Here is a 12,976-nt window from a genome sequence, read left to right as displayed (position 1 = left end):
CGTACCGCACGCGTGGCATCAAGGTTAGGATACTTAAATTTGCAAGCAAGCAAGCAAGCCTTGCTGCAAGTGGTTAAAGTTGGATGGCATCTCAGAAGAAGAAATTAAAGTTGGATGGCATCAAGGTTAAGTCCCTCGTGTATAATATAATATATATTTAATTAATGTCCATAAATAGTTGCTTAATAGGAACACATCTAAAAATATTATTGCTTTACATTGTTAGTAACTTTGTATGTCAAAATAATACTGTAAAAAAAAAGAAAAGAAAAAAAAAAAAAAGAAAAGAAAAGATTATTAAAATAATATTGCTAAATGTTACTTAATATTAATATATTACAAAAGTTATTTTTATATTTTTCCTCCAAACCCTCAAATTATATAGGATAGAGTACACTGACAACTCCCGAGATTTGATATAAGGAGAACCATATACAAGTTAACCTATTTTTTAACAAAACCCAAAAACATGTGAAAATCTTTATCCTTCATTATTTAATTAATTTTAATTTTAATTTTAATTAAATATCAAAATAATTAAAGGACCAAATTCCTCTATTCCTAAAGCTAACATCCCATTAGGGGGATGATAAGCTAGTCCCTAGTTTTTTTTTTGAAAAAGAATAGTCACAACAGAATATGCCACATCATAAAAAAAATATATGGGTAGTAATGTAATTTTATTTATAGCAAAAGCTCCCCAATTAATACTCCAAATTACCCGATCTCTCTCTTTCTCAACGTTTTCTCTCCTCCAAATCAATCACCGTCGGCTATGGAATGGGGGCGGTGGTTGTCGGCTATGGGATGGGGGCGGTGGTTGTAGGCTATGGGATGACAGTGAAGGTGGTTGTGCGTGGGGATGGCGGCAGTCAGTGACAGACCAAAAAAAAGTTTGTGAGATGGACAACCTTTTAATTTCTGGGATAAACTTATATGATGGGTCTATTTTTGTAATTTCAATGAAGTTTTTTTCATAAATTTGTTAAAAATTTAAAATATAAAATGTAAAAAATATAATTCAATAGGGAAAATTGTAATTTTAGTGAGAGCGTGTTCATAAATTCTCAAAATTTTAAAGTATAAAATGTAAAAAAAAAAAAATTAAGTGGTGGCGATTTGTAATGTTAGTGAAAGCATCTTCATAAATTCTAAAAAAAATAAAATCTAAAATAAAAGTAAAAAAATCCAGAGGGGCAGAGCGCTGGTGGCTGTTGGTGGGGTTGGGTCGTAATGCCATGTATTACGTATTACTCTCACAACCATTGATTATTAATCAGTGAGGAATATATAATTTACTTGCTCGCCCAGCTTTTAAAAAAAAATAAATAAATAAAGAAGGGTAATGTTCACCGTGGCCCGGAGGAATACTTTTACTTGCAAATTAAGCTGATGTTTCACGTACAGGGTTCCTATTGTATATAAATAAGGTGTGTACCTAAAATTTGATCGAAGGAATTTATAATGGCCGATATTAATGCAGGTGAGAGGGACGATGCACGGGCACCAGTAGGTCCACGGACCCTTTTTACTGAATTTCATGAAGACAGGGGACTGCCAATTCCTCCTGTTGAATCAGCAGAACCCAGCTCTGAAGAAGAGGGTGGGGTTTTCTGTATCCAAAGTGAAGATTATGAAATAATCTTTGTTCCAACACCACAATTCAAACACATGAAACCCGAAATGTATAGAGCCATCACAATGGGAAATACGGATGGATTCCAAGTTGAAGAAGAAGATGCAACATACAATAAATTAATGATGATGAGTGGCCGTGGGAACACAAGTCTCCATGTAGCAGCCAGTTTAGGCCATTCCAGCCTCGTGGAACTCATACTCCGCCGCTGTCCAAACCTCATCTTCAACAAAAACCCCTCTGGCGACCTTCCTCTCCATTTGGCTGCTGCTGCTGGCCATCAGGCTATTGTCGAGACTCTGGTTCGTCACGCAAAAGTGCATCCCGCTCCTTCGCAGGTGCTGGATATACTTGTCCAAGAAAATGAGGAGAAAAATACTGCATTGCATCTTGCCATGAAAAATCATCACTACAGGTTGGCTATTTCCTTAGTTCAGATGAATTCAGAAGCCACCATACAACTAAACCGGGAAGAAGTTTCTCCCTTGTATATGGCCGCTGAAGCAGGCCATGTGGAGCTTGTGAACCTTATGCTCAACAGTAGACCAGCTCATGATATGGGAGTCTTCAAAGGCAAGTCACTTGTTCATGCTGCCATTAAAGCAAGGAACAAAGGTACGTAATTAAAACTTTTAACCTACACTTACTCTGCCTCTCTATATTTCATCTGCTTTAATTTTTTCAACAATATTTTAATTAATATACATCAACATCATTTCAAGAATATTAATTGCTAGCCCTCAATTCACGCACTAGATCAGTAGTAATATTCACAAGTAAAGTAATATGTTAACAAAAGATTGAGCTTCAAATTATTAATAATATATATATTCACAAATAAATAACTTACTAATGATTTTGGAAAACAAAAAAGTTAGGAATATTATTAATCATATGATCGCACGAATTAATTAAAAGGTGATTAGTCAAATTTTTATTTTATTTATTTGATGAAATAATACTATTGATCAGGACACTTTTGTTTTAATTTATAAATAAAAGATACTAAGAATGTTGTTAGTTACTACTGTCTGTGCACCCTCGACATAGTTTCTTGTTATTCCTCTGTTCCCGTCCTTAATTTTTCTGTGGTGTGAAATATTAACTCTTTTATCATAAATACCAGATGTCTTAGATGCCATAATGAAGTACCAATCATCTAACTTGCCAACAAATGTCTTAGATATGATAATGAATCACCAAGCAACTTACACGGTTAGGTTCATGAATCGAAGGGCTTCTTACTGTATTTCATTCGATGATGGAGTGAAGACTTCATTTTGTATCGTTCTACTTGATGAAGAATTGAGAACTCCTCTTTCCTTTGCATCCTCCATTGGTTACCTTGAAGGTGTTTGCTACTTCTTACACAAAACTTCTGATGCATCATACACAACAGACATGGATGGCTCATATCCCATTCATAGGGCATCCATGGGAGGCTATGTCAAGATTATAGAGGAGTTTATCCGACGCTGCCCTGACTCAAGGGAATTGCTGGACAGAAAAGGTAAAAATATTCTTCATGTGGCTGCTGAGAGTGGGAAATCGAATGTTGTAAGATACATTCTTGAGACATCCGAGCTTACCATGCTAATTAATGAGAGAGATAAAAATGGAGACACCCCACTGCATTTGGCCACTAGGAATGGGCATGCTCGGGTTGTTAGTATCATGACATGGGACAAGAGAGTAAACTTGGAGCTTGTAAATGCTCAAGGCCTGACGGCTTTGGATGTTGCAGAGAATCACCCTGAGACAACACCCTCATATCAAAAGGTACATGCATATGTTTTAATTTCTCCAACTACAAATCCTTTCACAATCAGAGATGTATACTCGTTCTTGATTAATATATGGAAGTAAATTGCTAATTAATATATATATAGATTTATCTCATTAATCAATTATATTGTTTATATGATCACATATGACTTTCAGCGGCTGACGTGGTTAGCCTTGAGATATGCTGGCGCACCACGAGCTAAGCAGCATGGTAGTACAGTGACGATCAGGCAGCGTCATGCGCCACCAAACATGGAAAGTTATAAAGACAGGGTGAACACACTGTTGTTGGTGGCGACACTGGTGGTCACCGTGACCTTTGCGGCCGGTTTCACAATGCCTGGAGGATATAACAGTTCTGATCAAGATTCGCGCCAAGGCATGGCAATTCTGGTTAAAAAGCCTATGTTCCACGTCTTCCTCATAAGTAATACCATAGCTATGTATAGTTCCATCATTGTTGCCATTCTTCTGTTATGGGCAATGTTGAATGATATAAGATTGGGTCTTGCTTGCCTCAAATTAGCAGTGCCATTGTTGGGACTATCTCTTTCGCTAGTCTCCTTGGCTTTTATGGCAGCTATTTGTCTGGTAGTGAGCAACCTTACTTGGCTTTCCATTCTTGTTCTAATAATAGGCTCACTCTCTCTCCTTACCCTTTTGGTACTAATTGTTCCACTCGCCTTCCCTTATTCCTTGAACCATCGCATCCCTCGCTACATCATCCGCTATCCCTTTTATCTTTTGATTTTAGTAATTGAAAGAATCAATACCAAGAAATAATCAGATGCATGCCCTCAATGCAAACTTTGGTTGTATGACCTAAGAACTCATCTGTTGGGTGGCCCTGTTGCTGTGCTTTTTAGTCTTGGAAGGTTGGATTGGTGTCCTTGTTCGTTAAGAGTATTTGCATTGGCAGTTTGTGTGTGTGTGGTTTGTGTACGTGTGTTCGGAAATGGGATTGTTCTAATCCCTTTTACTCTTTCTGTTGTTTAGTTTTTATTTATAAATGCCTTGTGTTGTAGTGATGCCGACATGATTAATTGGAATGACATCTATCAATAATGATTTTCTGGGTTTTGTCTATAGGCTTTAATATCTAACCAAAAATGATTTTCAGGTTGAGTTGGCTTTCCCCAACTTTCATTTATTTGTGAAAGAGAACATTGATAAATTATCAAATACAAATAGCCAAGCTAGTTGGGCTTGGGTTAAAAAGAAACAAGGGGCATGTGTACCCAAAGTTTTGTGAGGCCCTAGCCTACCTTGTTTCTCGTGGGCCGATGCTAACCGATGTGAGTAACACCATCTATGTAACATTATTTTATTTTAATTAAACAACTAAAAGGAAGGGATTTAGCTTGTGTTACGTATTAGTTAGTATCTCACCCAGTTATTGTGAAATTGCTACTTAATTTGAGTATTATTATAATAAATTGAAAATTTCTTCTTTAATATTTTTGAAAGTTTAAGTGTTGTATTAAATGACATTTTTTTTTTTCATTTAGGTTTTTATTGCATTTGAAGTGTCCAAAATATAAATACATAAGAGTTGGATGAATACATTTATATATTGAATCGAATAACATTTCAGCAATAAAGGCTAAAATAGTAGTCCCTCTTCACTATCTTACCGTAAGATGGTCGTGGGAACGAGCAATTCAAATTCATTTCCAAATCGTATCTATGCACAAATATATATGTGTATATAGATATATATATTTAGTAATTGGAAATTTATTAGAAGAATAAAAGAGTGTACAAGGAAAGCAAGACCAACAAAACTCAAAATGGCAACAACTCCAAACAAAATATTACTACTAAACGAGCTAGCTAGCTCAGAACGCACGAAGGAAACGGACAAACAAAAGGCCCAACAACAAGTCATTGGAAGAAACAGAATTCCAATATGTATATATATATATATATATATATCTAGTCTCCTCACCACACCAGCTAGAAAAAGCAGAGTACTCAGTGAAGGTCTAGACCAATGTAGCCGCCGTCAGTCCCTCAACAAGAGGACAAGTCCTAACCAGCAAACAACTTGATCGATCATTTGGAAGAGGAAAATTGAAGGCATTAGAACGAACGTACACGTGCAATTGGCCAGCCAACAATCCAATAGTTTGGAAATATATAGTAGAGTAATTGTTGTGCATGGTCTGCCATCAAATTTTTTCTATTCTTCGGTTACTAATGCCATAAGATAAAGTGGATAGCGAAAGATGTTTCGAGCGACACGATTCTTCAAGGAATTGGGAAAGGAAAGCGGAACAAATACTAACCAAAGGCTGAGGGTTGAGATTGAACCTATTATAAGAACAAGAGCGGCAAGCCAAGTAATATTCCTCACCACCAGAAATACAGCTGCCATGAATGCCAAGGAGACCATTAAAAGAGAGATTCCCAGCCCCAACGGAATTGCCCATTTTAGTGAATAAAGGCTCAAATGTATATTATTCAACATTGCCCAAATGAGACAAATGGCTACGATGACCGAACTATACAAAGATATTGTGTTTGTTATCAGGAAAAAATGAAACATGTGCCTTTTCACCAGAGTTGCCATGCCAGCTTGGTATGGATCATCAGTACCGTAATTCCCACCTGGCACGGTAAAACCAGCTGCAAAGGTCACGGTGGCTACTAGCGTCGCCACCAACAAAAGAGTGTTTACCCTAGGACTCTCACCAGCATTGATATTATCAAACTCATGATCTGCTGTACTTCTTCTTGTCTTCTGCGCCTCTGTTTGTGGTGCACCAGCATATCTCAAGGATAGCCATGTCAACCGCTGAATGCAAAACATATATATCATCACATATTATATATACACATATATGTAACAACAATTAGTAATGAAAGAGAAATATTCCAGATCTGCTCTCTCTCTCACACACACACAAATTAACCTGTACATACAGTTTACTGCCACCATGCAAATATGCAAGCAATAATGTTTGGTTAGTTTAATTCAGTTTATAATATTATATATCAACCGGACAAATTAAGTGAAAATGATGACATTATCTAGTAAATTATTCAATTATAATATTTACATTAGCTTCTATATATCATTAATAATTATAAAGAATTAGTAATTTACCTTTTGAAATGTGGTATCCCGAGGATCATCTGTTGCAACATCAAGAGCCGTTAAGCCAATATCATTTGTGATCTCTAAGTTAACTCTCTTGTCCCACGTCAGAATATGCACAATCCGAGCATGCTCTCCTTTGCTGGCCAAATGCAATGGAGTGTTTCCGTCTTTTTCATCTCTTTGATTGATGAGCATTGCAAGCTCGTGCTTTTTAAGGACATAAGAGACTACATTGGCTTTCCCGTTCATAGCAGCCACATGAAGAATGTTCTGACCATCTTTGTTGACCAACTCCCTTGAATCGGGGCTATACTTGAGGAACTTTTTTATAATCTTGACATGCCCCCTCATCGATGCCAAATGAATGGGTAATGACCCATCCGCATCTCTTATGTATATAGCTTCACGCCATTTCTTTAGAAAGCAGCGAACCCCTTTAAAGTAACCTATTGATGATGCAAAGGAAAGAGGAGTCCTCCCATCTTCATCATATGCAGAAAAGTATGTTGATTCGTGCTTCAACACAGCCTTTAGGACATCTGGTATTTTGGTAAATATATTTTTAGTAGAACGGAATAATTAATAAAATAAATTAAAAAATCATATAATTTTAGGACATCAAATGAGAACACTTTTTGATAGCTAGTATAAAGTAAATTATTGCAATTATTTCTCTAATTAACAGACCAACCCAAGTTTCATTTGAAGTATATAGAATCCTTTAACTTTATCATTAAATGAAATTTCAACCCTATCTCTAAGCTTCAAAACTAAACCGAAGTTAACCAGAAAAAATAAATAATAATAAATTAGCTTTGATTATGCTACAATTATACTTGAGTTGGTCAACTAAGTCTGTGGAGTAAACATTTTTTTCTTTTCTTTTCTTCTTATAATAAGAGTTGCAACTCTCAAATTATTTATTTTGAGAAGTTGAAAAAATATAAGTGAATTACAACTCTTAGTGGTTTGAAAAAAGAAAAAAGAAGAAGGTATATATATGTTAGAATCGAAAATAGTATTGGCTAACCGGCCATATATACCTTTGTTTCTTGCTTTGATGGCAGCGTGCACAACTGACTTGCCTTGCAGGGCTCTTATGTCAACTGCTCCATTTTGCATCATCAGCTCAACAAGCTTCAGTTGTCCTGCTTCGGCAGCCATATACAGGGGGGACATTTTTTCTTTATTTGGACATGTGGACACTTGTGGGTTCTTTTCAACTAACAATATAGCCAATTTGTAGTGTTGATATTTCATGGCCACATGCAGTGCAGTATTCATTTCGGAATCTTTTTCCATGAGTACTGCTTGTAGGTACTGATTAAAATATTGGTCCCCATTTACACAAGTAGTAGTGTTGTAGCCCTCAAGCTGCAGTTTGGCGGCATGACGAAGCAGAGACTCAAGTGTGGATAGATTCCCAGAAGCAGCAGCCAAATGGAGAGCAAGTTTCCCGGCGGAGTTTTTAGTGCTGAACAGGTTGGGAGAGCAGCGTTGGAGGATGGATTCCACAAGCTGGTGATGGCCTAAACTGATGGCAAGGTGAAGAACCGTGTTCCCTTGAGGGCTCAGTTGCTCCAAATTGTTTGATTCTAGTTCCGATCTCCACCTAACAGGATCCCCACTTGTTACGGCTCCATAAAGTTGAGAATTCATTATGTGAATTCCATCCTCTGCTTGAGCCACCTTGTTGATATCCATTACGATTGGCATATCAATCCTCAAACAATAGTTTTGTGCCTGTGATACTGTTGAACAACCACTAATAGTTGACATTGTCAGTAAAAAAAGCAAAAGAATTTTCTGCACTACTTTTTACAAAATATATAGATATATAGATAAATACAGTGCAGAATGAAGATGGTGGTGCAACCAGTTTGTGTTTTGGAAAACGGCCCCCACTTTATTTCCAGCTGCAGATCAGGAGAGAGGTATGGAATGTGATAGGAAAATGTGGAGATGGAAGAGAAGCTAAGTACGAGGGGTGAGTTTTTTTTTTTTAGTGTGTGAATGGTTCGAGGGGTGAGTTGTTAATAAGAATATATATAGTTACCAAAACAACTAAATAATTGTGTATATGCATCTTGTATGACGGAATAAATTAAGAATTGTACTGGGAAAAGGAGACTTCCGAAAACTGTGGACTGTGGAAATCGAAGAGAAGCAGCATGTGGGAGTTATGTAGTTGATCATATTATAATTATAAACAAACAGATAGTAGTGACTAAGCATCTTTGACATTGATGAAGCCACCTACACAGGCTACAATAATACTATAAAGAATTGTAATGGCCGGGAGAGATCAGAGACTTAATTTCATGAACATAACATTTATATATATATATATATATATATATATGTATGTATGTATGTATATATATATGTATGTATGTATCCGATCTAAAGCAGTAATTCAACGCATGTTGAACAGGTCGGGAGAACAGCGTTGGAGGATGGATTCTTTTTCTTTTTTTCGAGGGGTGAGTTGTTGATAAAGAATATATATAGTTAGCAAAAAAACTAAATAATAATGTATATGCATCTTGGATGACGGACTAAATTAAGAATTGTAATGGGAAAAGAAGACTTCCGAAAACTGTGAGACTGGAGATCGAAGAGAAACAACATGGTGTGAGTTATGTAGTTGATCATATTATAAACAAACAGCTAGTTGTGACTAAGCATCTTTCACATTGATGTAGCCCACCTGCAGGCTACAATAATACTATATATAAAGAATTGTGATGGCCGGGAGAGACTTAATTTCGTGAACACAACATTTATTTATATATATAACTATATATATAGATATCTGATCTAATGCATTAATTCAACGTATGAAACTCGTGTGAAATATAATTTTATAATTTCGCAAATATAGTTGTCAAAATAAGTCTGATTGAATTGTAAACTCTCAGTTCGATTTTCAAATCTCAAGATCGGAAGCGAAATTGAAGATTGATGGTGTCCGCATGTTAGTACACTCTGTTATGATATGAACAATGCATCAGTAAGGTAAGTGAGTGTGTACACATGTATGGTTTTGGGTTTAGGTGTTTTGGAAAAAAAAATTAAGTATCACTTCATATTTTTCAAACTGTCTAAGTGGAACCGGTTCCACATGGGGCTGGTACGGGTTGCACATTGAAGTTTCTAAAAGTCTTTAAAACAAAATCTATACTGGCAAAGTGAAACCGGTTCCACCGTATGGCACTGGTTAATTGCACTCAACAGATAGACATTTGTTTTCAGGATAGACTATTGTTATATTAATTATGCATGAAATTGACTTATTTTAAAAGTATAATTAGATTTTCAAAAGTCTAAATATATGTTTTTTCACTTGGAGTTTTACGGTTTTTTGCATTAAAACTATGAATTTTTTTAAGAGCCAATTTTGTGAAATTTTTCTAGAGAGCAGCGATGGAACATCATAAAGAAAAGCATTGTATCGTCTTGGAATCTTAATTGGTGACACTTGAAAATTGAAAATTGAAAATTATATAATAGATTGTAATTGTTGTCACGTCTCCAATCTAGATGTGAAACGACAACTACTACTAGAATTAGGTGTAACCAGTAATTGGGTTTCCCGAACTTTTTTTAATTCTCTTCCGGGAGAGTGGGAAACGACAGTGTGAAAGGAAAATTAGTGTGGAGAATTGAGGCAAGGATGAGGCCGGGTGAGTTGTTGATCAGAATATATATATATATATATATATATATATATATATATATATATATAATAAAGAATTTTGATTGCTTAAGAATCTTTGATACGATGAAGCCACTGACAGTACCATAAAGAATTATATACATAAAAGAGAGACTTCCGAATATTGTGGGTAAGTGAATTGCAACGAGGCCGGGGTGACTAATTGTGGTTCAGATCATAAATAATTATGAGATGAATGAAGAATTTTTATAAAGCCAGCATCTTAATTTTGACAAAGGTAGAGAACGTGACGCTTTTTAAATAATTTGACAAAGATAGAGAACCTACAATATATTATAAAGAATTGTGATGGGAGAGAACGTGGCGCTTTTTAAATAAAGATAGAGTTACTTGTATATGAATTTTTGTATCTTTATTAATCAGTTGTGTAATTTTGAAATAATAGATTTAATAAAAATACAGATGTGAATATTAAATAACATTCTTTATTTTAAGCTGATGCCTAAACTATTCTCCTGCTAATGCCCAGACTATCCTCTTTATTGTTCTAGAAAGTGACCCTAGTTTAGTTTAAAATCAGATATGAATGTTCATATCTGATATTTTTTCATGTTCGCTTGACATTTTGGTCAAATTCGTTATCTTGAAATTAAATGACTTTAATTTCATGAAATAGTAAATAAAAATTCAAAAATCCATGTATATGTAATTATTCTTTTTTAATACTAGTAAAAAAACACGTGTAATTCACGAGGTCAAAATTCAAAAATTAATTTATAATCTTAATTACATATTTTTATATAGAACCATTACAAAAACAAATCCCTTTTACAAATAATTATTAAAAACTTGTTTTGAATAATTAAAATTTTAAATATTTATGAAATCAAATATGTTGTCCTACATTCATTAGTAAAAAATAATATTTTAAGAGTAAAGTTTAAAATTTAAAGATTTATAATTTTTCATTTAAATAATTTTTAGATATAAATACTAACTTTAAAAAGTTATTATAATTCATATTTTAAGCAATTAAACAAAATTTTAAATTATAATAGGTGAACAACATAAAACATTAAAATATAAATAATAAAACTTAAATTAATTGAGTTTGTAAGGAAATTGAGAGAGATAAATTATATTCTTTGAGCATTATTGACTTGAACAATATAAAGATAATTAATTAAGAATGCTTATAGAAGTTTCTAAGGGTTTTAACTAAAAAAAAAAGTTTCTAAGGGAAGGGGAAAGGACAGTGTGAAATTAAAGAAAATTAGAGCATATTTGGTTTGGAACTTTAAAAATAATTATCAGAAATTTAAAAAATAGAGAATAGTTTTAAAAGAACTATAAATGTTACTTGAAAATAAATATTTTTATAGCTGAGTTTTCAAAAATTGAACTAAATATAATTTTTTGTATAATTTTTTATTTTTAGTTTTTTAACAACAACAAATTATTTTTATAGTTATAAATCAAACAAATTCTTAATTGCAGAAAAGAGAAAGGAGAAAAGAGAAGCAAGGAAGGAGGGTGAGTTGTTGATTATCATAATATAAATATAAATAATTACCAAAACAATAAAGAATTACAATGGGATGAGTTGTTGCTGATCTATTATAAATAATTAGCAGAAATTTTTGACAAAGCCCCTGCAATGATATGAGAATTGTACTTCGAGAGAAAGTGACACTATTTATATAATATAATATATATATAGCCATTAGCCGAATGCAGTCAACGCATGAAACCCGTTGCTTGAAGAAATTTTTTTGAAATATAATAATATATGTGACATGTAGATCAAACCACCATCTATGTATGCAGAAGATGCGAGACAGATAGTAGCTAGCTAGGGATGGCAACATGTACAGCACAGCACTATTATGTCCCTGTTGAAATGCATCTGAGCAAGCTAGTTTATTCAAATACAAAACTATTTAGTATATTTATGTCCCTGTTCATGTTGTTGGTTCATATGTTTCTGTTTTTTCTTTTTTTCTTTCTGTTTTTTTTCTCGTCCCAGCAACACCAACCCACAAGCACACAATAATTACACTCACTAATTACAACATCCAACTCCAAAAGTTAAAAGACAGACAAGGATAGAGAGTGAAGCACCGTATCCATAGTCAACTCCCGCTGTGAAAGCTTGGCAAGAGCATGCGCCACTTTGTTGCCTTCCCTTCGAACATGCGAAATAGAAAACCCCGTAAGAGATTGCATCTCCCGTCTAATCTCAGTAACCAAAGAAACAAGTGAAGCATCCAGATGAGCAATACCCTCAATAGCCTCCACCACGCTCTTACAATCCAATTCAAACCAGACCACCTGAAAATGAAATTGTTGCGCCCAAAAAACTGCACGTCTAAAACACAACACTTCTGAATGAAACACAGAGGATGACTCAAAAGGTTTAAAAATGACCGCTTGAAGAACCACACAAGAAGAGTCTCTGAACACCGCACCACGGCCGCCTCGTTGAGCAAGATTCAAAAACGATTCATCAACATTACATTTAACAACACCATGCATTGGGCGAATCCAACGCGAGGGGGCTGATGATTCAGCTGACATTTCCGTTGCACCGAGACAAATTCCCAAAAGCGAGTGGAAGCCCAATTTGCCACCAAAACCGGACTCCAATCAAGTTGATCAAAAATTAATTTATTCCTAACCTTTCAGATTGCCAATAAACAAAAAGATGATATGCCCAACGTAAAAGATTTATCCTCCTTAGACAAAAATGATCCACCCTGAATATCAATCCACC

The 12,976-nt window shown here is 34.7% G+C and overlaps 2 protein-coding genes across 3 annotated transcripts; one reads left to right on the top strand and one right to left on the bottom strand.

The window, feature by feature from the left end:
- The first annotated feature begins 1,380 nt into the window (after window positions 1-1,380).
- Window positions 1,381-4,507, top strand: LOC132308887 (protein ACCELERATED CELL DEATH 6-like). 2 transcript variants are annotated; one of them, XM_059807167.1, is made up of 3 exons: window positions 1,381-2,251; window positions 2,820-3,415; window positions 3,578-4,507. In XM_059807167.1, exons 1-3 carry the CDS (start codon window positions 1,465-1,467, stop codon window positions 4,202-4,204), a joined length of 2,010 nt encoding a protein of 669 aa, XP_059663150.1. In that variant the 5' UTR covers window positions 1,381-1,464; the 3' UTR covers window positions 4,205-4,507. The 2 variants fall into 2 exon arrangements, with proteins under 2 accessions (XP_059663150.1, XP_059663149.1); XM_059807166.1 differs by having other exon boundaries at window positions 2,763-3,415.
- Window positions 4,508-5,603: 1,096 nt separating this feature from the next.
- On the bottom strand, window positions 5,604-8,303 carry LOC132310045 (protein ACCELERATED CELL DEATH 6-like). Its single transcript, XM_059808286.1, has 3 exons — window positions 7,568-8,303; window positions 6,531-7,063; window positions 5,604-6,218 (listed from the first exon to the last, which is right to left on the bottom strand). Exons 1-3 carry the CDS (start codon window positions 8,301-8,303, stop codon window positions 5,604-5,606), a joined length of 1,884 nt encoding a protein of 627 aa, XP_059664269.1.
- Window positions 8,304-12,976: the final 4,673 nt, after the last annotated feature.

The sequence above is a fragment of the Cornus florida genome, unplaced genomic scaffold, assembly GCF_030987335.1.
Source record: "Cornus florida cultivar Cherokee Brave unplaced genomic scaffold, ASM3098733v1 CherokeeBrave_3.0.0_Hap2_Chr05, whole genome shotgun sequence".
NCBI lineage: Eukaryota > Viridiplantae > Streptophyta > Magnoliopsida > Cornales > Cornaceae > Cornus > Cornus florida.
The sequence above is the reverse complement of the archived record's forward strand: the minus strand, read 5'-3'. Positions and strand labels throughout refer to the sequence as shown.

Excerpts from the sequence above, each read along its gene's own strand:
- LOC132310045 (XM_059808286.1), bottom strand. The coding sequence starts at position 8,303 with ATGTCAACTATTAGTGGTTGTTCAACAGTATCACAGGCACAAAACTAT. Across the intron at positions 7,064-7,567 it reads CATCAAAGCAAGAAACAAAG|ATGTCCTAAAGGCTGTGTTG; the intron begins GTATATATGGCC and ends CCAAAATACCAG. Across the intron at positions 6,219-6,530 it reads GGGATACCACATTTCAAAAG|CGGTTGACATGGCTATCCTT; the intron begins GTAAATTACTAA and ends TTTTGCATTCAG.
- LOC132308887 (XM_059807166.1), top strand. The coding sequence starts at position 1,465 with ATGGCCGATATTAATGCAGGTGAGAGGGACGATGCACGGGCACCAGTA. Across the intron at positions 2,252-2,762 it reads CATTAAAGCAAGGAACAAAG|ATGTCTTAGATGCCATAATG; the intron begins GTACGTAATTAA and ends CATAAATACCAG. Across the intron at positions 3,416-3,577 it reads CAACACCCTCATATCAAAAG|CGGCTGACGTGGTTAGCCTT; the intron begins GTACATGCATAT and ends TATGACTTTCAG.